At 42.4% G+C, this 24,445-nt stretch overlaps 1 protein-coding gene across 3 annotated transcripts in view; it reads right to left on the reverse strand.

Annotated features, from left to right (window-relative positions):
* Positions 1–4,997: 4,997 nt before the first annotated feature.
* LOC106564812 (signal-induced proliferation-associated 1-like protein 2) overlaps positions 4,998–24,445 on the reverse strand; it is a 118,403-nt gene continuing 98,955 nt past the window's right edge. Inside the window, exons 15-23 of one of the 3 annotated variants that reach the window (XM_014131233.2) lie at positions 22,961–23,185; positions 19,950–20,003; positions 18,753–18,873; positions 17,512–17,752; positions 15,615–15,746; positions 9,996–10,058; positions 7,945–8,065; positions 7,021–7,102; positions 4,998–6,453 (exon numbers count right to left, since the gene is read on the reverse strand). In XM_014131233.2, coding sequence (XP_013986708.1) covers positions 6,304–6,453; positions 7,021–7,102; positions 7,945–8,065; positions 9,996–10,058; positions 15,615–15,746; positions 17,512–17,752; positions 18,753–18,873; positions 19,950–20,003; positions 22,961–23,185 — 1,189 coding nt within the window. In that variant the 3' untranslated portion in view covers positions 4,998–6,303. The remainder of the gene's footprint in view (positions 6,454–7,020; positions 7,103–7,944; positions 8,066–9,995; positions 10,059–15,614; positions 15,747–17,511; positions 17,753–18,752; positions 18,874–19,949; positions 20,004–22,960; positions 23,186–24,445) is intronic. The other 2 variants (XM_014131235.2, XM_014131236.2) reach the window with 2 other exon arrangements.

Below are 24,445 nucleotides of genomic sequence, written 5' to 3' on the forward strand. Positions count from 1 at the left end.
TTAGATAACCTATGCAGAAAAATAGACAGAAATATGTGCCTGCAGGATCTCTTGGAGATCAGAGGGGAAATGTAGTGTACACAGAGACACTGACATCTGGACCTGTGGCTCTCTCGATTGGATTGTCGCCATGTGTGGACCAGTATTGTGGTTGTGAGAGACACTGACAGTTTTTAATGCATCGATGCCACAGTAGAAGCCATATTCTTTTTATGTGTTCTAGTGCCGATTATAAAAGGAATGCTGAGTTTCTATGGTGATACATCCTGTGGGAAAGTCAAAGTACAACAACTCAGAGCAGATCTAGTTGATCCTTTTGTTCAAGTCATTATCCCATGCACGTATAGCTCATAACATAAGCCTGTTAGTGACTTTAAACACTTTATTGAAAAAAAAGGGTGCCACTTTAAACGAAGTACAACTTATAAAGGCTTTATGTAGCGTACATAAATTCACCATACTGTGGGAAAGGTTATGTACCCTTTATACACCATTTACTGAATATGACATAGGCTTAAAGATGACTTGTGACGCATTGTTGTGGTGCTTATCTTTATGTTTATGTCTGCCTTGATCTTTATGTATGCTATATAAAGCCTTTATAAATAATATTTAGCTTAAACTGGGACCAAAATATGTTTCGTTTTTCTGAGGCAGTAGCCTCAAGGCTGGAGAAGCAGGCCAGTAAACAAAAGGGTTGCCGGTTCAAATTCCAGGGCTGACGGGGAACAATCTGGCGGGAGAGAGGTGCCACCTACTGCCGTTATGCCATTGAGCAAGGGACTTAATCCCTAAACTGCTCCAGGGTGCTCCTCTTTAGCTGACCGTGTGCTGACCCTGTGCTGCTTCCAGGCTCTCGTGTATGTTCATATGTCCGAAGGGGTTGGGGGAAAAAAACATAATACAGCAGACACATTTCCATTTTGCAATAACAGTTGTATTGTATTTTATTATGAAATGCTTACTTAAAGGTAGACTCGAGCGGCACCGCAGATATTGCGATGAGCGAGATGCAAGACTTCGCTCTCACACAGTCACACAGTATGTGCGCATGTGCACTTGTTCACTTCACGCTGTTCAAAACAGCAGAGATGTACGCGCTTAGTTGTTGTGGAAATTGACCTACTATGCTGTTAACTTTCTGCATCTACGTCATAACGCTGAGTCTGCATTTAATGTACTGAAAGGTCAGACACAAAGGTCCTGTGTACCCTCTTACATAGACAGTGGAGTCCGGAATTATTGGCACCCTTGATAAAGATGAGCAAAAAACGACTGTATAAAATAAATAATACAAATACTGAGCTAAAAATGTAAAAATATATTATTATATACTAATACAATTGCTCAGAGAAATATATTTTGTTTAACAAGTAATAAAACAAATCTCAAAAAGATTGGGGCAAAATTATTGGATTCCCTATTATCAATACTGCAGCATCCTCCCCTTGCAAGGATAATAACACTGAGGCTTTTTCTAAAATGTTTTATGAGATTGGAGAACACATTGGGAGGGATATTAGACCTCCATACAGAATCTTTCCAGATCCCTGATATCCTTTGTCTGTGCTTATGGACTCCTGTACTGTATGTATCTTTCTGTAACTAAAAGCGCTATAGGCCTATATGTTCCAATAAACAAATTCAACTTTTTTTTGACTGAAATAATCTTGTAATTATGAGATCCAGGGCCAAAATCTGAAACAAAATGGAAATCCTTTACCAATTGATGTGGCTCATTTTCACTGACCTTCCTGTGAACTTTCCTGAAATAGTTTTTTTTAGGTATGTAAATCATCCTCACAAGCATGCTCACCCATACATCCTCACGCATGCTCACCACTCACCACACACATACATACTGTACTGTTCACCAACCACTACAACTACGGTTACTATCTAACGCTTAATTACTGTTTGTTACAATGGTTTATTGACTGCTTAATTTACATATCTAATTGATGAAAAGAAAAGGGGGCATACTGAAGTGAAATGAATGGTGACCTCTAGCTCACTTTGGTTTCTTCCCATAAACATACACGTTGCGCTGTAGATTTGAACTTCTACAGCTTATGTGTAAATATTTCATTTGAAGGATTATTATTTTAAAGACCCCATTTTAACGGTTCCAACTACTCAACTTATCGTCAAGACCTTGATTAGTTTGGGGCAGAAACAATGTTCCAACTTATTTGAAATGACTACGCAGTGAAGAGAAAAGATGATGGAGGCCGAATGATGCTTAGGTGAAGCTTCTATACATGGTCGGTCACATACACAACAATATACTCCAAATTACCGTTGCATTCCCATTATTATTTTTGTAAAATGTTCTCATTTTGACCTAAGGCTCACTGCTGAGAATTCACTCTGGCCTAGAAAGCGCAAACCTTCGGGGCACCACTGCTGAAAACATTGTGCAATTTGCAGCTTCACCCCGAGCTGTAGAGGTCTCTGATCGTTCTCTACACTCCCTGCTTTCCATTGTGTGTGTAGAACACAGTGAAAAACGCCAATGCATTGATCTTTTTCCCCTCTCTCAAAGCATTTTTTTGTGAAACCAGGTCATCGAATCTATGAGTTATAGATCCCTCTCCATGACAAACTCCGGCACTAACAACACTGTGTAGCTTTCTTTGTCCCTTCGGTTGTATGCTTCTGTTCGGGATTAAGCATGCCTTGTGCTTTGCAAGCATCTTTGTAAAGTGTTGTTCCATTAAGTCATTGGGAGGGACGGGACACAGCGTCTTCTCATTTCGTGTCAGATTCCTCGGGTCGGGGCTCTCATCTTAACAGCACTTCGTCATGCGGCAGGTGCTCCATACGTTTCCCACGCAACCACCAAAGTGCTTAATCAATAATGAAAATACTCTGGTCGGCTCCAGTGAGGAGAACGCTGGGGTTTTGAAATGGAAGGTGAAACTTGAGCTAGAGTAAAGGGGGTGACAATGGCACTCCATCCATCCAACTTCTCCTTTTTCTCTTCTATTCATCTTAAACAAAAAAACCTTTGAACTATTTCCTTGGCCCATTTGTCTTCCCCTCCTTGCAGGATGCCTCTCCTGTTTCATCTCTCTTCTCCTCAACGTCTCTCCTCCTCTCCTTTCTGTTTCTCGCGGGCCCTCATTTTTTGAACTCTCTTCTTCATCTCCAACCAAACCTTGCTACTCCTCCTGGACCTCAATGACGTGCATGCCTGCTCCCAATTGCATGTGCGAGTGGGTGTGTGTCTCTCGGTTTTTACATCTGCACTTTTTACATCTGCGGTCAAACCATATGGAGAGAGGTGAGGTAATGGGACCTAAATTGGGTGGCTGGAGGCTGCAGGAGAGCCATCTGGGACATAGGCCTACTGTTGTAGTCAGGCTGGGCTGACAACTGTACAGACTTTCCCACCAAACCACAGGCTATTGTCCCTAAGGGATGGGAATGTTCTCCATCTGACATACATAATGGCTCATCTGTTGGACACAATGAGAGTATGTTGCCTTCTTAGTTGGACATGAGAGTTAAACTGCTGTCGACCAAATCTAGTACTTGTTTTCAAAATGTATTTGAGGTTTTCATAAGAGACTGGTTTACTAGTTTGGTTGTGTGGGGTTTTAGGAAAATTCTATGCTCGGATTTCTCAACACACAAAACTTTCCAATATGTGAAGTCTAACCGAAAAGGAATAAAAACAATTATAGTGAGATTAATATTGTGTGAATTCTACAGTACAAGAGGAAAGGTTGACAGATATTTGCACTCGGAGCAAAATTTCACTTGTGCCACCTTGCCATATGAGCTAGTAGCCTACTCCGGTACAAGATACCTCTGAGCCAAATACTTTACAGTACCATCATTTTGGGGCAAATATACACTACCATTCAAAGGTTTGGGGTCACTTAGAAATGTCCTTGTTTTTGAAAGAAAAACATTTTTTTTTGTCCATTAAAATATCAAATTGATCAGAAATACAGTGTAGACATCGTTAATGTTGTAATTGACTATTGTAGCTGGAAACGGCTGATTTTTTTAAATGGAATATCTACATAGGCGTATAGAGGCCCATTATCTGCAACCATCACTCCTGTGTTCCAATGGCACATTGTGTTAGCTAATCCAAGTACATCATTTTAAAAGGCTAATTGATCATTAGAAAACCACACAACGTGCACAGGAGTGATGGTTGCTGATAATGGGCCTCTGTACGCCTATGTAGATATTCCATTAAAAATCTGCCGTTTCCAGCTACAATAGTAATTTACAACATTAACAATGTCTACACTGTATTTCTGATCAATGAGATGTTATTTTAATAATGGACAAAAAAGTGTTTTACTTTCAAAAACAAGGACATTTCTAAGTGACCCCAAACTTTTGAACAGTAGTGTGTGTGTGTGTATATATATATATATATATATATATATATATATATATATATATACACACACACACATTTCTATTTCTTTATTAGTTCCACATGGCTCCAGGATCCAGATCTGAAAATTCTATTTCGAAAGGAATAGAATGATATTTCTTCCAAACCATGAATAATTCAAAAGGTTCATATGGGTGATGCTTGTGGACACTGGTGGCCCATCTGGGTCTAATAAGATATGATGACAGTGTGCTACACTCCAGAACACCTGCTTCCAGCCAGCCAGGCATCACTTTTGCTAGATCCTTTAGAGAGCCGTTTTGAATAATGGCCTGACCTATAAAAAAGGCACATCTGCTACTATGCAGATTCCCAATTGTGCCTAATATGTGATCCCTGTACAAGTGTTACCCATAATTCAATACTCCAAATGACTGCATGGCACTTATCAAACACTGTGGCACTGATTATAGTCGATTTTTGTCAATAATGTCAACTAACCAGTTCATCAGGGACATACTATAGGCTGTCTCTAAGACATTTTCTGTCCGCAAAACAGCACCGAACTTTACAAAAAAAATACCTTAATACTCACAAACATTGTCGCTGGAATTAAATGACACTGTTGAGTCCATTTTGTTTTTCCAACATCCTACATTTATTAAAAAAGCAAACCTTTTGTCCCATCTTTAACAAAACACCTTACAAAGAAAGAAAGGCATACAAAACAACAGGCTGTATTCTAGCAGCATCCAAACGTTGGACTTCCCAGAAATAACCCTTTATATGTATATAGTATTTATATCTTATCTCTTGCCAACTATACAGATATTACCAATAAGGAGCCATTAATCTTTTTTAGTGCAGAAAGGAACAAAATACTCAATATTAAAATAAACAATTTGGAGGGTAAATTTAAATAAGAGTGTTAAATACAAGACACTTTCTCTGAAGTACTGTACAAAGACCATCAAACACATTTTGGCATTGAAAATACATCATTCATACACTTGGCGGTACCTTGTGTACCCGCAAGTGTTCGGGGTCAACTGCATAAGAATACTTTTCTCTGTGGCAAAAATAAAAAGGTAATAATATCATGGTAGACATCATTAGTGAGAGTAGTGGACAAGGCGTGGGGTTGGAAAAGGACGAGGGACTACAACAACAGAAAAGACTACAGTATCCATACACTACTGGTTAAAGTCAGGCACGTTTTTGTTCCTGCAAAATAAACACTTCCAAGAAATCCAATACAACCGCAATCTCAACAACACCACAATCAGTGCTAACCATTAATAACAGTTTTGTGACTATCACCATATTTATTGCTAGGACAATTTCTATTTTTTTTGTTCAAAACAGTGGAGTACTTTACAAAACTTACTAAAGATTAGCTTTTTTTATACAAGAACCTTGTAACACCTTAGTAATTTCCTGTTTGTTTTATAATACATTAAAAGTCAAGGTAAAGTTGAGTCATTTTATTTGGGTGAACTTCTTTTCATTGTTGTTTACTGAGGGAACTGATACGTTTTACATTTGCCTTATTCGGCAAAAGAATATAGATTTCACATAAGTTACATTCATTTGTTTTAAATTCACATGTTCCTTCCTATAAGCAAATAGCCAAAAACATGAGGTCTGCTACATTCTTCCCTTCCTCCCCTTTATCTAAACCTTCTATAAATGTATTCCTTTACCCTCCCCCCGGCCCCTTGGTATATTTACACTAATTCATGTTGTTGTTTTGATTTCAAAACAACGCTACTACCATTAGCACGCTAAATCGCAACTTCTCGTTCTCATGCGATGGCTATTCACTTTGAATCACTGCAGACATCGTCCCTCTTGACATGCCACTGGCTCAGGTAATGTGGAGTTAACGGCCATGTTGCAGTGTGTGTACGTGTCAGTGTTTTTTTCTTTCTTTTTTTCTCTCAGGGCTTCTTGTTGTCGACCGAGTGTAGGAACCATTCACTGAACCTCCTGAGCTGGGCGGCTGCAGTTTGGCTCTCCTCGTGCAGACGCATGTTGTCCTGACGCAAGTGCTGGACCTGCTCCTGCAACATGGCCTTGTCCTCTTGCTCCTGTGGTGATGGAACACATACAGGTTATTACGCAACCTGGCATGACGGCATTGGCTTTACATATGATCACCATTTGGCACAGAGGACAACATTTATCTTCATTATGACATAATTGTCTGGTTGTACACTGATCTGAATGAGAAGACGTATAACCAGATTACAAACAACTGGTCTCTGTTACAACCAGGTAAAGATGAATATTATATGACGACGTCAACACATCATGGGGAAAGCAATCATATTCTGGTTGTTTATCTGGTCCGATAAAGACATATTTTTCTGGTTGCTGAAAAGACAGACAAAACGTCCTTTTACAATCAATATACAACCTCACCATGACAACCGGTTTTGCCTGCTGTGGTTGTATGATTTACAAAATACACCAACAGAGAAGCGTACATTTTAGAACAGCTAAATTGTATAGACCATTCTAGTACATCATAGTAGTATACTGATTCATGTGTTAGCTGCACATCACTTCGGATAAATTAATCTGCTAAAATGACCATGTTATTATTGTTATATATGCTAAGTGGGTCACTGGACACGATAGCGAGTTGACTTTACCTTTCTGAGGTCGAACTGAAGCTGTCTGAGGATCTCTTCCAGTTGGAGGACTTTGCCCGTGAGCAGAGCAGGAGAGCCATCCCTATATAGAGATAGAGAGACAGGCTTCTTTAAGTTTTGCAAGTCTAAAGAGCAGTCTTATAGAAATTGAGCTCTTTGTCATGTCTGTCTTCGATGGTATATGCTTTTATACAGCATCAAAATCAGACCACTCTATGAAGCGAAGCTTAACAACTGATAAACACCGGCATTGTTTACTTGCAAACTTCAGGTGTGACCAGGTCACGGACTTAAAACATATTTAAGTGAACAGTGTTGCGGGTCCACAATCAAAATCAGAGTGAAGGTAATTTATGAAAATTGGTGTAGTTATTAGTTCATCTTAAAAAGGTCCAATGAAGCCGTTTTTATCTCAATATCAAATCATTTCTGGTTAACAATTTAGCACCTTACTGTGATTGTTTTCAATTAAAATGGTCAAAAAGAAACAAAAATAGCTTCTTAGCAAAGAGCAATTTTTTTAAGCAAAGACTGCTAGGACTGTCTATGAGAGGTCTGAGTGGGCAGAGAGGTTTGGAACTCTTTCTTATCGGTCTATTAACTAATTTACCAAAACTCCATCCCACCAAAACAGGCTGAAATTTTAGGCAGCCTTTTCAAAAAGCTCTTACACTAGAAGGGCATTATCATAATGTTCACAATTTCACCGTATTACACCAACCTCAGAGTGAAAAAAAAAGCACACACACACACACACCTTTAGAGGATGAACAATGTTTCGGCATTCATGCTTTTGTCAGTGCATTCAGTCAGTAAGTAGTGTTAAACATACGTATATGTAAGACCTTCAATAACTAAATCCCCTTCTCTGCTAAGTCAAGCTCCTTTAACTGCCTGCCCCACCCAAAGGCGCAGTACACCTACCCTGCCTTCAGAGCGGCGGCCTCCGACGCAGCCACCCTCCGACTCAGCTCATGGGAGAGCTCCATGGCTTGCTGGGCCTGCTCCACGTCCAACATGGAGCAGAGTGAACCCTGGTCCGCTGCTAAAGAAACACACACAAACAATACTATTAAAGCTGCAATATGTAACTTTTGGGCGGTAGATCTGTTCTATGTGCTCTATTTCTATGCTTCCCATTCTTGAGTTTTGTTTTGCGACTTTTACTTAGTTTTTGTACACCAGCTTCAAACAGCTGAAAATACACTGAATACAAATATAAAAAGCAACATGCAACAATTTCAAAAAGACTTTACTGAGTTACATTTCATACAAGGAAATCAATCCATTGAAAAAATAATAATTAGGTCGTAATCTATGGATTTCACATCACTGGGAATACAGATATGCTTCTGTTGGTCACAGACACCTTAAAAAAAAAGGCAGGTGCGTGGATCAGAAAACCAGTCAGTATCTGGTGTGACCAGCATTTGTCTCATGCAGTTTCGACACATTTCCTTCGCATAGAGTTGATCAGGCTATTGATTGTGGCCTGTGGAATGTTGTCCCACTCTTCTTCAATAGCTGTGCGAAGTTGCTGGATATTGTCGGGAACTAGAACATGCGTTCATACACGCCGATCCAGAGCATCCCAAACATGTCTGGTGAGTATGCAGGCCATGAAAGAACTGGGACATTTTCAGCTTCCAGGAATTGTGTACAGATCCTTGCGACATGGGACTGTGCATTATCATTGTGAAACATGAGGTGATGGTGGCGGATGAATGGTATGACAATGGGCCTCAGGATCTTGTCACAGTATCTCAGTGCATTCAAATTGCCAATTGTGTTGGTTGTCCATAGCTTATGCCTGCCCATACCATAGCCCCACTACCACCATTGGGCACTCTGTTCACAACGTTGATATCAGTAAACCGCTCGCCCACACGACGCCATACAAATGGTGAGGCTGGTTGGACGTACTGCCAAATTCTCTAAAACGACATTGGATGCGGCTTATGGTACAGAAATGAACATTCTATTCTCTGGCAACAGCTCTGGTGTACATTCCTGAAGTCTGCATGCCAATTGCATGCTCCCTCAAAACTTGTGTCATTTTAGAGTGGCATTTTATTGACCCCAGCACAAGGTGCACTTGTGTAATATTCATGCCGTATAATCAGCTTCTTGATATGCCACACCTATCAGGTGGATGGATTATCTCGGCAAAGGAGAAATGCTCACTAAAAGGGATGTCAACAAATTTTAGCACACAATTTGAGAGAAATAAACTTTTGTGCATATGGAACATTTCTGGGATGTTTTATTTCAGCTCATGAAACATGGGACCAACACTTTACATTTTTGTTCAGTGTACAATATTTTCAGTTATGGAAAATACATTTCACAGCAGTTTAGATGGTACAATGATTCTCTACACTATATACTTGCTTGTTTTGTCTCAAACTGAAATTAGGCAAACTATTAGAATTTTAGCAACCAGGCAATGGCGGAGCGATTTCTGCATAGTGCATCTTGAAATACCATGACACACATCTCGACTTTAAGAATGTTCTTAACTGCTTAGAAATGTCATATTAGAAGAGGACAGCAGTTTAATCAGGCGTTTTAGTGCTAGGCTGGAACAAAAGTAAGCAGGAGAAAACATCACAATAGAAGAAGGGGTTGAGGTAACACTAGGCAGAGGTACTAGGCAGCTAGTAGTAGAAGGTAGTGGTAGAAGTACAATGGTAGTGGTAGTAGTAGCTGCTGTAGTGTGACAGAAGCATTAGCTGTTGTAGTAGTAGCTCTGGTAGTATTGACAGAAATGCTAGTAGAAACCCTAATTGGATTTGGTTTCATACTAAATAAAAGTGTAGGAGTTATAGAGGTAATAGCAAAAGCACCAATGGCAGTAAAGGTGAAAGAAGCTAGAGTAACTAGAGTAGTAGTAAAAGTCAAGTAATTCCAGTGAAGAGGGAAACATTTATTTAAAAAAAAAGAGTAGAGCTGTGTTGAGCAAAATGTCATGTCACCTAGTGAGTCTTTCTGACTGTCTTTATCACACAGACGACTGGCATCCTTGTCGAGCTCCAGACCTGAAAACACGAGAGGAGACAGCACATCCCTCAGATACAGTTCAGCTACCCACACGGTGTTTAGTCCACTTTCAGTGCAAGTAAGCTACAGTAGTGCTTAAATGTTCCAAAAGCAATGTTCTAAGGAAAGGCATATTCTGGTGAAGCCCTTTTAAGCAGTCCATTCTTGCAACCATGGAGGTGGAGAGCATGATTAATAGGAAGCGATGTAGAGCAGAATGGATCCTGTTGAGGTGCTATGGTTAGCTCCCCCATCCCTAAACCTTTGCCAGGGTCTATTCTAAAAGCAATCATTTTTGAGTGACAATGCTGTGCAAAAAGTATTTTCCCCACTATCTAATTTTCGCTATTTTTTGCATATTTTTTCTTACAGAACGTTATCAGATCTTCAACAAAACCTAATATTAAATAAAGGTTTAAGATGTGATAACATTCGGTATCAACAATATGCAAAAATAGGGAAATCAGAAAGGGGGCAAATACTTTTTCACGGCACTGTATATAACAATTGGATCCACTCTCTCGGTGGGTGAAGAGGGTCGCACGTGCAGGCGGCGGGTTAAATATGAGAGCAAACTGGACTTCACACAGTTAAGGCCCCACTCACAGTATAATATACAGTGCCTTTGGAATGTATTCAGACCCCTTGACTTTTTCCACATTTTGTTACATTACAGCCTTATTCTAAAATGGATTTAAAAAATCCTCAGCAATCTACACACAATACCCTATAACGACGAAGTGAAAACAGGTTTTTACATTTTTACAAATTTATAAAAAATTATTTGCACAAGTATTTAGACTCTTTGCTCAATTTCGAGTCTCATAGCTCAGGTGGACCCTGTTTCCATTGATCATCCTTGAGATGTTTCTACAACTTGATTGGGAAAGGGGGATACCTAGTCAGTTGTACAACTGAATGCCTTCAACTGAAGTGTGTCTTCTGCATTTAACCCAACCCCTCTGAATCAGAGAGGTGTGGGAGGGGGCTGCCTTAATCGACATCCACGTCTTCGGCACCCAGGGAACAGTGGGTTAACTGCCTTGCTCAGGGGCAGGACGACAGATTTTTACCTTGTCAGCTCGTGGATTCGATCCTGCAACCTTTCGGTTACTGGCCCAACGCTCTAACCACTAGGCTATATTGAAGTCCACCTGTGGTAAATTCAATTAATTGGACATGATTTGGAAAGGCACACACCTTTCTATATAAGGTCCCACAGTTGACAGTGCATGTTAGAGCAAGAACCAAGTCATTAGATCAAAAGAATTGTCCGTAGAGCTCCGAGACAGGATTGTGTCGAGGCACAGATCTGGGGAAGGGTACCAAAACATTTCTGCAGCATTGAAGATCCCCAAGAACACACTGGCCTCCATCATTATTAAAATGGAAGAAGTTTGGAACCACCAAGACTAATCCTAGAGCTGGCCACCCGGCCAAACTGAGCAATCTGGGGAGAAGAGCCTGGGTCAGGGATGTGACCAAGAACCCGATGGTCACATCATCTTCCCTGTGGCTCAGTTGGTAGAGCATGGTGTTTGCAACGCCAGCATGGTGTGTGCAACGCCAGGGTTGTGGGTTCGATTCCCATGGGGGGCCAGTACAAAAAAAAAAAAAAAAATAATAATAATAATACATGAAATGAAATGTATGAAATGTATGCATTCACTACTGTAAGTCGCTCTGGATAAGAGCATCTGCTAAATGACTAAAATGAATATAAATGTAAAAATGTCACTCTGACAGAGCTCCAGAGTTCCTTTGTGGAGATGGGAGAACCTTCCAGAAGGACAACCATCTTAGCAGCACTCCACCAACCAGGCCTTTATGGTAGAGTGGCCAGACAGAATCCACTCCTCAGTAAAAGGGACATGACAGCCAGCTTGGAGTTTGCCAAAAGGCACCTAAAGGACTCTCAGATTCTCTGGTCTGATGAAACCATTGAACTCTTTGGCCTGAATGCCTAGCGTCACATCTGGAGGAAACCTGGCACCATCCCTACGGTGAAGCATGGTGGTGGCTGCATCATGCTGTGGCAATGTTTTTCAGCGTCAGGGCCTGGGAGTTAGTCAGGATCGAGGCAAAGATGAACGGAGCAAAGTACAGAGAGATGCTTGATGAAAACTTGCTCCAGAGCGCGCAGGACCTTAGACTGGGGCAAAGGTTCCCATTCCAACAGGAAAACGACCCTAAGCACACAGCCAAGACAACACAGTAGCCGTTTTGGGACAAGTCTCTGCATGTCCTTGAGTGGTCCAGCCAGAGCCCGGACTTGAACTCGATCGAACATCTCTGGAGACCTGAAAATAACTGAGCAGCAACGCTCCCCATCCAACCTGACATAGCTTGAGAGGATCTGCAGTGAAAAATGTGAGAAACTCCCCAAATACAGGTGTGACAAGCTTGTAGCGCCATACCCAAGAAGACTCGATTGTGCAATTGCTGCCAAAGGTGCTTCAACAAAGTACTGAGTAAAGGGACTGAATACTTATGTAAATGTCCTATTTCAGTTTTATTTATTTTTGTATAAACGTGAAATGTTTTCTAAAAACCTGTTTTTTCTTTGTCATTATGTGGTATTGTGTGTAGATTGATGAGGGGGAAAAAACAATGTAATCATTTTTAGAATAAGGCTGTAACGTAACAAAATGTGGAAAAAGTCAAGGGGTCTGAATACTTTCCGAAGGCACTGTAAGCCTGTTATTCTCAACTCCAGCTGTAAAGACCCACATGACTGCACATTTGTGTTCTAGTGCAACACTAACACAATTGATTCAACTAGTCAACAACTCAAACAGCCCGTGGTTAGTTGAATCAAGTGCGTTAGCACTGGGCTAGAACAAATTGCAGTCCGATGGGTTGCCGAGTTGAGAAACACTGGAAGCCAGTAGCCTTTCTTAGTAACAGACACGGCACAGCACACTATTGTTACCTTCCAGATAAAGAGCATAGGACAATTCTGGATAACGAAGAAAACAAGAAAAAAACAGACTAAGCTTGTGAGAAGTCAGAATAGCCTAGCAGATGTCCGAGTCGGCATCACATATCAATTTAGAAAGCCGAGGGTCTTAGTGAGGAAATTGAGGTTAAGTTTCTAGCAAAAGGGCAGCACCAACCATCCCCCACTTGCGCCTGTCTTCTCAATAGTTGGAAGGTGTTGAGAGGTGACACGGATGTAGTATTTGAGGACAGAAAGGAGGGAGAAGGGGAAAGGGATGGGAGCTGTTCTCTCTAAGATTGTTCCCGCTAAGGAGTGAGAAGAGGGGAGAGAGAAAAAGGGAAGTGCGAGTGAGAGGTAAGAGCGAGAGAGGGAAGAGAGATGAAAGTGGTTCTCACTAAAGATAAGTGTCTCACTGAAGTTGCTTCGGAGAGCCAAGCGAGAGACTGAAGCTGTGAAAATCTCACCCATAATTACACATCACTCTTTCTCCCTTTTAACAATCACTCTCTGTTTTAATTGACAGTCTCAACATTGGCTTAACGCTGATTGAAGTGAATCACAGGTGAAGTGATTACCATAGTGGAAAATAAAGAATACAAAAGAGGGCAAGGGAGAAAGTAAAGAAGAGGGAGATGTATAACAGAGTCAGGTATTCATTTTCCTTCAGTAAAAAGACTAGCCTATATCGAGTTGGAAACAAGAAAAACATCCCATGGCATTCTTTCTGTAATGTTCAATATGGAAAAGAAACGGTCTTAGATAAATCTTGAGGTTAAGTTATCATTGATAAATATGAATCACAACTGAAGAATGAGCAACGTAAGGAGAAAGGAATGTCTATGTCGTGTCTGTTTCGCTGCACTCTTGACTGTGAATGTGAACCATTTGTCCTGTTCTAGTATGCGTGGGTCTACGGAAACAGAAATAATGCTCGCTAGTTGCTACTAATGCAAACCACGCCCTTTGCCCTGGGCATGCTAATGAGGGCTAGCATGCTAGAGTTTCTGCGTGCTTAGCAACACTGCCTTGAGAACACACAGCGAGCACCACGAAACTAAACAAGCCAACTAAATGACACAACAAGCCTGGGCTAATAATGCCAGGGTCAGCACTCCAACGACTCTCCGAGCAAATTAGTTCCCCCTCTTTTCTCTGTTGTTGACTTCTATGCAAATCGAAGGCTGCTGTGCAGCCCAATGCTAGTCAATGGAGTCCCCGGCCCCACCCCTCGTTGCTCAGGGTGAAAGAAATGTGGTCACCAGTTCCAACCTATCCAGTCTATAAACATCAGTTGGTCATGAAGGAAGAATTTTTTAAATAATTATAATAAATACAAAATCGGGAGTACATCACTCTGTAGCTCAGGTAGTCTAGCGGGCGGCAAGTAGCCTAGTGGTTAGAGCATTAGGCCAGTAACCAAAAGGTTGCTAGCTGACAAGGTAAAAATCTGTCGTTCTCCCCCTGGACAAGGCAGTTAACCCACTGTTCTTAGGCCGTCATTGTAAATAAGAATTTGTTCTTAACTGACTTGCCTAGTTAAATAAAGGTTACATTTAAAACCAAGTCATTCCAGGTTACCAGAAAAACACCCCCCAGCTACCCCTGAACACAGTTGACCGAGGTAGCGAAGCTATAATTGCCAGAGAAAGTGTGCAAGTAAAGGGTGCAATTACAGCGCAAAGTGGGTTTGAGTAATTTGGCAAAATGGTTCCTTGCTGTGCGCTCCATTGTGATAATGCTTAGTTTCTCAAGTCCCCAAATACTCTCGCTCTCCTTCCACTTCCTGCTAATTAGCACCTCGCGGTAGACAGACTGAGTTCAAGGCAGACACAGACAATGGGAGAGACTGAAGATTTTGACTGGGTCAAGATGATATTGGGGATCAATTTGAATGAATGTCCAGTCACTTTAATTGGACGACGGACAATGAAATCACATCTGAACATTATGAGAAAATATCTATATTTTTTATAATGGTCTTTCACGCCAAATTAGATACCTAAATTGACCAGAGCGGTAAAAAAACATTGAGTACAATTTAGACACTGAATAAAGGCCAGGAATTGTCCTATTGAGTGAACAAAAGGATAACAGTTAACGCGCTGAAAGCCTGATGAAAACTGGGGACAAAAGATTTGACAGCACGACACCTTGGTAGCAGAAAATGTTAATCATGTACCACTTACACCTAGCTAACATTTCTGTGTTCCCAGAGCATTTCTGGTAGGTTAGGGAACAATGTTTCTGGTAGGTATGGAGATAACATCCCCATAGCCTTTGTTGGTCCAGGTTTTAAGTGCTTTAAGAAAGTCCGTCCATAGGGATGTTCCGTGAAGGTTGGGTTACAACACTGATAACGTTTTCCTTTCAACATTGTTCAAACGTATCTCGCTTGAATGAAAATGGTCCAACAAATGTGAAGATTCCCCTTCTGAAGATTCCCTTTCACATCACAACCAAATGGGTACCTGACAAAAACATTCCATACTGTTGTAGGCAATGTTAATTGTTAGTTGGGTAAGCTTTTGGGAGCATCAAAAGGTCAAACAATGAATAAGTACACAGTTTTGTTTAATGCCATGCGGGAGTATGATGAATCTAGACGTTATATTACCTTCAAAAGCCCTTGCGGCATCAACAAGATGGGACCAATCCAGGCCAGACACTGCTTCCGGGAGGGGCATTAGACTACCATCGGCCATTTTGCAGCGGTCGGCCAGGGAGCTGTCAGAGAACCACAGCTCATCTGTAGAGATGAGACAATTCGGTTTAGATAAGTGAGCAACAGCCTCACCGATTTGGGTGAAGGGAACAGTTGGTGCTCCCTCCCTCCCTCTTCCCTCCTTCCTTTTTTTTTTTCTTTCTCCCTCCCTCCCTCCCTCCCTCCCTCCCTCCCTCTCCTGTCTTCCGATAATGAGACATCAGTGCTCATCCATTCTCCACTTGGAACACCTGCTCCTTTAACAAAGTAATTTCAGGGGTTTTAGGTTTCAAAGTCAGTAAAAACATACATTTCAAATATACAGTTTAAATAAGATGATACTCTAAACGAATGAAAGATGGGCACTTTCCACCAAAGCGTAACACAAACATCTCTCACCTTAACACACATTTTTCAGAGGCATCTGCGACTCCCCTTAAGCAAATACAATTCACCCTGTTCAATTTGCGAGTCTCCCCCCCCTCCCAAAATGTGAAAAAAAATGCTAAACAATTGCAGTCCTGCTTGGAAAACTGCCAAGAACACGGTTACTTTTTTTTTAACCCAATGTCACAGTCTGCTGTTGAAAGCTGATTAGAGGACGGAGACGAAGGGGGAGCTTCCCCCCGCCAGACAGACAATTAACCTGCATCTAGGGGACGCCCACAGGGGTCAGCTTTGGCGTACAGATTCACACAAACCTAGGCACACAAATGTGTGCATAAAAACACACATACGCACACATGGGTAACTTAATCTCGCACACAGCTGGAGATTTATGATCCTTAATTTTGGTTTCTGAGCCCCCCCCCCCACAGAGTTAAATAAGACACAGCAACCACATATTTACACACACCTCCACCCTCAATTGTGGGGGAGGGGTATTCCTTTCATAAGGACTGGATTAGCAGCCCCTTTTTCTCATTGTGAAATACAACAAAGAACGCAAGGAGGACCGACAGTGAAAGGGTTAATGTCGTGCCTACTCAATGAGCACACACTGGGATGTTTTTCCCAGTGGAAAATATCCAATATCTTACTGTGTTTAAAAAAAAAAAGACTAAGCTTTTTAAAATCGGTTTGCATCAATTTAACACCTATGAATTCTCACCTAATACAAGACAGATGGGAAATTGAAAGTGGCATACGCTGTAGCTTTTACGATAGGTCTCGTAAAGTTCAGCTTCAGATTGGCAAGGGCGTTTGCATTTAATTGACCACAATGAGCTCACAGTTAGATATTTTTTATTTCTATGGCCCACTCCTTAATTTGAAAATCAAAATGGCTGCCCCGCCACTTTGTTCACTATAAAGCTGAGGAATGGGGCTGGAGAAATATAAAAGTGGCTGTAAATATCACAGAGTGGGCCTTTAAGTACTTTTCAGGAGTAGGTGAACGCAGCTTTCCACTCAGCACCATTTGCCTTGTTTCTACACCTCAGGAGCATTCCATCTTTGGCAGATACATGAATGATTTCGTAACACGTGTTCCATTCCTAATTGAACGTCCGAATCAATGAAATGTACTCCAAGGTTTCACTAATATATAATAAATGTAAAGCAGACTTTGGTACTTTAACACTGATTCTAAGGTAAAAACGGTATTTGTTGAATCTGGTGGGTTAGAGCAGGACTGGAACAAAAGCGTATACATTCTGTAGCTCTCCAGGGGAAAGGTTGACCAACCCTATTCCCTCTCAACCATAGAGATACATTAAAGTATCTAGTATCTATCTGTTCTATTGAATTCTATGCTCACAACCGACAAGACCTAGCTATCTAGCCAGCTAGGTGGCGTAGTCTCACTCACTCTTGTGTAGCGGCGCCCCATGGCTGTGGCCGAGGTTCATGCGAGGTGGCAGGGTGCTGTGGTAGGGCCCAGCGGCGGTGCTGAACAGGATATCGTTGGGCAGGGCCTGGTCCAGTAGAGAGCTCCGGGAGCTGACCAGGGACAGGGTTTTCCTGTGGCTGCTGCACAGGCTCTCGTCCGACAGGGTCCGGTACAGGGACCTCCGCGGGGACATGGGCAGGCCGCCAGGACCAGTCAGACTCTGCGGGAAGAGATAGAGAAAATGAGGGAGGGAAAAAGGGTGACAGAATATTCATTGACATTTTACATCTCGGAGGGCTGCACAATGGAAGGAGTGATTAAAGCGCCAACTGGTATGTGCTAAACTAGGAAAAAAACAGCTTGAATCTTCCACAAAATTGGCAAAACAGTAACTTCGGTGTACCACAGTGCCAAAAATGAGAGCCAATAATTTCCCCTCAATTATCTGACAATAGCTTCCCTGTGCATAGTAGTTGGTATCAATGCAGGGCTTCAGATAATGATAGACAAATCTTCCATCTATTACAGGAGGATATGTCAAGACTATTGACTTATGTTGCTGGCAGCCATTTTCTTTTGTTCCTGTGATGTATTTTTCAATCAGTGAACAAAGAGGTCTGAAGAAGAGAGGTCTGCAGCTTGCTAGCTCCCAGATCAAATCCATTTGTATCAACCCCTTCCCCTTCCCATTCCACCTCCACCCTTGTTTCCTGGCCACATTTTCTTCTTCTTCTAATTACCCAAGAGCCTTGCATCAAGTGGTGGGCTTTTTCCCCCGACGCTAGTCGCCATGGCTGGTGGCAATGAACGGGAGACGTCTAAATTAACCTTTCGATAAGCGGAGGGAATCTGTGCTAGGAAAAGGTTAGCGTGAGTCTGGCGCCTTATAACCACCCTTGGTTTTAATTTCAGTTCATTTGAAAACGGTGCCAGCCTTGATTTTTAATATCACAAGCAATCCGAATGGATTATGTCAAGCGGAGGAAGGAGCCGACTGAAGGAGGGAAGGAAATTAAAGCAAGACACTCATTGTCAGAGGAGGAAACGGGGAACACTACACTAGAGAATCATGTCAGCTCTATGCATTACATGTCTATCGGCAACATTCCAAACATTTCCTTTCACTGAACACAGCCCAGACAGTATACGAAGGAACCAGAGAGTTGGAGAGATAGGGAACCAATTAGTGTGGACAAAAACTAGAGGGAGCATTGGCTCACCTTGCCACGACCCCCCTCCTCGGGGGGACTGTCGGGCAGCATCATCTTCAGGAAGGCCTCTCTGGTCAGGCTGGGCTGGACCTGCTGGAGCTGGCCGTCTGCACCCAGCATGGCCCGTAGCCTGCTCCCCAGGGGAGGATGGGGGATGCAATAGAGAGAGGGAGGGAGGGGGAGACGAAGAGGCGGAAGAGAGAAAAGAAAGTGAAATAGGGTAGAGAGAGAAAAAGGCATAAATGAAGGAAGATGGTAAGGTAGAGAATGTAGTGAGTGAGAGTAGAGAGAAAGTGGGGGTAGAGAGAAAGAGAGGTGGAGAAAGGAGGGAAGAATGAGAGAGAGGGATGAGAAACAGGCAGGGAGTGGGTGTAGATGGGGGCAAAAACAAAGGTAAGAGAGTTGCATTAGAGACGAGCTTATAAGTTTATAACACCCCATTCCTGGTCAAAAGCAGTACACTACATGGGGAATAGGGGGTAATTTGTGATTTGCACACAAAAGGTGAGGTAAAGGAGGGGGCAGTGACACGTGTGGGAGACTGAACAGTAAGAGCAAAAACAGTAAGACCAAAAATAGAAGCATAAAGCTAACAGAAGTAAGACCAGGCTGTACATTACACACCTCTTTGGGAAGAACAAAATAATAAACATGGTCATAAGAAAGAAGGATACTACAAGAACTACTGTAAAGGGTTATTGAAGGTTGAATCTCAACACACACACACACACACACACACACACACACACACACACACACACACACACACACACACACACACACGGGGGAGTAATCTTTTACAATACGCTGTTCGGAACCAGTCAATCACAGTTCTTCAACTGGAGGGCATCTAGTTTGGGGAGTAGCCGTTTCCAGGTAAACACACAGAGTGGGGGTGGGGTGTCACGGAAGGCACAGGTTGCGTTGTGTACAGACACCATGCGAGTGACAAAGTGGGTAGATTTATTTTACCACCCCATTTCAACCGGGCTCTGCCCAATATTTATGAAGAAATTATGCACTTAACTTAAAAGAGACTTCCACACAACCAAATGGTGATTTGAATCTCAAAGAAACAGGTAAATATGATATAATCCCAATTTTATAATGTCATTTCTTAGTAAATACTATGTAAATAGAGGAATGTAAAATAAAGCGTGCATAGAGGTTTATTGAACCAAGCAGGGTTCCGTAAAGCTGGTGTACCTGGATCTCAGTGTTAGAGTCTTTAGTAGGAAAGACAATACGCCTTCCACTCCACTGATGTAGAAAACCCCAAGTGAAAAAAGGAGGGAAATAATGGTAATGTACATTGAGATGTAAACAAAAGCTGTATATGGCTGATATGCAAGTATATAGCTGTCAAAATGTCTATGCTACTTAGGAAGAAAATACAGTCATACCTCAAATAACATTGGCCTTATAAAGCAGACTATGTAATAAACCTGTTACTTTTGTGTTAAACGTTTCTGCACAGGGGTAAGTACACTAACTACTTGTTCTTGCATACCTAGTACAAACTAATTACATAGTTACCTTGGAATAAGGCCAATGTGATGTAAAGTCTGGATGAAAATTCTGCTCTACTCTTGTTATCCTCCACCAACCATAACAGTTACAATGAAACCTGTCATGCCATGATATAATATAACAGCAAAAGAATGTCCATGAATGCTACTCCTACACTATATACACAAAACTATGTGGATACCACTTCAAATTAGTGGATTCAGCTATTTCAGCCACACCCGTTGCTGACAGGTTTATTCAATTTGAGCACACAGCCATGCAATCTCCATAGACAAACAGTGTCAGTAAATTGGCTTTACTGAAGAGCTCAGTGGCTTTCAACCTGGAACCGTCAAAAGATGCCACCTTTCCAACAAGTCAGTTTGTCAAATTTCGACACTGCTAGAACTGCCTCGGTCAATTGTAAGTGCTGTTATTGTGAAGTGGAAACGTCAAGAAGCAACAACGGCTTAGCTGCGAAATGGTAAGCCACACAAGCTCACAGAACGGTACCGCCGAGTGCTGAAGTGCGTAGCAAGTAAAAAAAATTGTCTATCCTCGGTTGCAACCCTCACTACCGAGCTCCAAACTGCCTCTGGAAGCAACGTCAGCACAAGAACGGTTCATCTGGAGCTTCATAAAATGGGCCGAGCAGACGCACACAAGGCTAAGATCACCATGCGCAATGTCAAGCGTCGGCTGGAGTGGTGTAAAGCTCGCCGAAATGCGTTCTCTGGAGTGATGACTCGCGTTTCACCATCTGGCAGTCCAACGGACGTAGAATTTATTTCCTTCTTAATGTGTTTGAGACAATCAGTTGTGTTGTGACAAGATAGGGGTACTATACAGAAGATGGCCCTATTTGGTAAAAGATCAAGTCCATATTATGGCAAGAGCAGCTCAAAAAAAGCAAAAAGAAATGACAGTCCATCATTACTTTAAGACATGAAGGTCTGTCAATACGGAACATTTCAAGAACTTTGAAAGTTTCTTCAAGTGCAGTTGCAAAAACCATCAAGCGCAATGATGAAACTGGCTCTCATGAGGACTGCCACAGGAAAGGAAGCACCTCTGCTGCAGAGGATAAGTTCATTAGAGTTAATTCCACAAATTAACTTTTAACAAGGCGCACCTGTTAATTGAAGTGCATTCCAGGTAAGTACCTCATGAATCTGGTTAAGAGAATGCCAACAGTGTGCAAAGCTGTCATCAAGGCAAAGTGTGGCTACTTTGAAGAATCTCAAATGTAGAATATATTTTGATTTGTTCAACACTTTGTTGGTTACTACATGATTCCATGTGTTATTTCATAGTTTTGATGTCTTCACTATCATTCTATAATGTAGAAAATAGCCAAAATAAAGAAAAACCCTGAAATGAGTAGGTGTGTCCAAACTTTTGACTGGTACTGTATATATAGGGGATTTGAAAAGAGGCAGACAATTACATTGATGGAAGCTGGGACAACGCACCTGCCCCAATGCATAGTGTTAAAAGTTTGGTGGGGGAGGAATAATCGTCTGGGGCTGTTTTTCCATGGTTCGGGCTAGGCTCCGTAGTTCCAGTGAAGGGAAACGTTAACTCTACAACATACAATGACATTCTAGGCGATTATGTGCTTCCAACTTTGTGGCAAGTTTGGGGAAGGCCCTTTCCTGTTTCAGCATGACAACGCCCCCATGCACAAAGCGAGGACCATAAAGAAATGGTTTGTCAAGACCGGTGTGGAAGAACTTGACTGGCCTGCACAGAGCCCTGACCTCAATCCCATCGAACACCTTTGGGATGAATTGCGACACCGACTGCGAGTCAGGCCTAATCACCCAACATCAGTTCCCAACCTCACTAATGCTCTGTGGCTGAATGGAAGCAAGTCCCCTGCAGCAATGTTCCAACATCTAGTGGAAAGCCTTCCCAGAAGAGTGGAGGCTGTTATAGCAGCAAAGGGAGGACCAACTCCATATTAATGTCCATGATTTTGGAATGAGATGATCGACGAGCAGGTGTCCACCTACTTTCGGTCATGTAGTGTAGATGCAGCAATCCAAACTTGTTTTGTTTTAGCTATGTGCAGTCCCTTCCATCTAAAATGTTGTTTTTATTTTGGGGGCACTATGCCCACTACGGGGGCTGTTTTGTGAACAGAAAAGGTCACACAAGCCGATGGACACTTGACACTAGCTAAATGAGAGACCGTACTCGAGGACTCTGCTTCAACTCCTACTTATTAATAAGATAGGACATGTGTCAAGAGGATTCTGTCAGAGCATCAGGTCATCAGTGGTTACTTTTAATATGGCTGTCCCCTTTGAACAGAACCTGTCTAAAATGGGTAGGTTAATATGGCAGTATGACTTGCAACCTTTTCAACGGGACCAAAGCAGACAGTTTGTCAGCACGTCATCTTTCTTTCCAGTTCAGTTAACTTAACCAAGAAAGACCCTCAACCTGGCCAAAGGTTAGCAGGAAAGTACTAGTAAAGTTGACAAGCGTACCTACTTGTGGCTTCTTTATTAAAATAGGACGACAGGCTTTATTTCAACGGTTTACTGAGAGTTGAGGCTGAAAACGTGTCAGTGGGAGGGAGAAAAAGGATGTGTGGCACTGGCAACTATTATGATGCTGTAGAACATATTGACAGCGCTCCAGGAGCAAGTTTTATGTCCAAGTAAGAATACAACTCAACAAAACACTGCTTATTTACTCACCTGTAGTCTTTTGGCCTGCCCGGATCCTCCATTGGAGAGCCATCCTCGGCTTTCTTCCAGCCAATCAGATACTCTTTGCCTGGTGATTGGCGGGCGTGGACGGCAGCATTAAGCCCCACCCCTGTCACCGTGCTGCCGGAGGAGAGTATGTAGACTTTGGAAGAGTCAACCGAGGTGGAGGTCTTAGGACCACGTTCCGAGGGGCTGCCAGAGTGCCGTGAGCCACTAGGAAAACAGAGAAAGAAACATGTGATCACAGTTGGCCAATTACGTCAAATATGAGTGGCTACCAAAAATCCACGGTTTGGGGTCAGTCCATTTTATATCAGTCAAGTCATGGGATAATCAGGAGGGATTATTCCCCTCCTGAATTGAACTGACCCAAACCCTGCTACCCATATCAGTGGTTCTCCTCACGATGGGCACTGTGTGGTTCTCGGAGCAGGTTTTGATCCCAACTCCTATGACTCCACTAGCCTACTACAGCAGAATTAATGCCAACCCTGCCTATGCGGACAACATAGTGATGATACGAATTGGAGCATGATGACACTGCACTGGTGCCGCTGGCAGCGAAGGGCAAATGTGTCACACCTCATTAAATGCTGCATTGTGCCCACTGCGGGGGAGGCAGGATCATGCCATGGCCACAGTGAGCCTGCCACAACATGGCAGACCGGTCATCACCTTTTAGCATAATCTTGTTCCCAGACACTTTCGCCCCAGATGCATGTCTGGTGGACCAACACATCCAACTCGGCCTTCATTAGCCAATACAGAGAGCCTGGAGAAACTCCCAGCGCACAGGCATTTGTTTAAATCGGCTTAATCTACCAACCAATCATCTCCCAGAACACTTTCCCCCTAACCCTCCCCTGTACACTAGCACACCATAAGCACAGAGCCACGCCTCGCAGTCGTGTAAATGACAAATACTTTACTCAGTAGAGTACTTCCATAGAATTCTATGGCCACTCCGACTAAGGCCAACTTAGAGTGGTTGATATCCCAGGCTTATATAGGCTGTGCGCAATAGCTGGAGGACGAGGTTACTTTTAGTCTGGTCTGGCAGGAAACTGCAGTTCGGCTCATGCAGTCTGACCTAAAATGGAGAACGTTATGTCACCGCTCTGAAATGTCACCGACTGAAACAGCATGAAAATTAAGACTATATCTAGTCCTATCTGACCCCAAAATTGAGGTACTGGTGTCACCCCTCAGCCTGGCCCAGCAGGAAACTGCAGATTTGGGCTCATCCTGTCTGACCCCAAAATGGAGGGCAGGAAACTGTAAACTCTGTTATATTCGATCTAACCCAAAAACGAAGGACATTAATTGTTGGAAAGGTAACCTTGAATCCAGGCTACTGTGCACAAGCTTGGAGAGGAAGTGAAAAAATAATGGGTTGGGAATCTGGTGGGGAGATTCTGTGATGATGACAACATGGTGGTTTTTGCTTAGTTGCTGGCTAAGTAGGTTAGCTGG

The sequence above is a fragment of the Salmo salar genome, chromosome ssa12 (assembly GCF_905237065.1).
Source record: "Salmo salar chromosome ssa12, Ssal_v3.1, whole genome shotgun sequence".
NCBI lineage: Eukaryota > Metazoa > Chordata > Actinopteri > Salmoniformes > Salmonidae > Salmo > Salmo salar.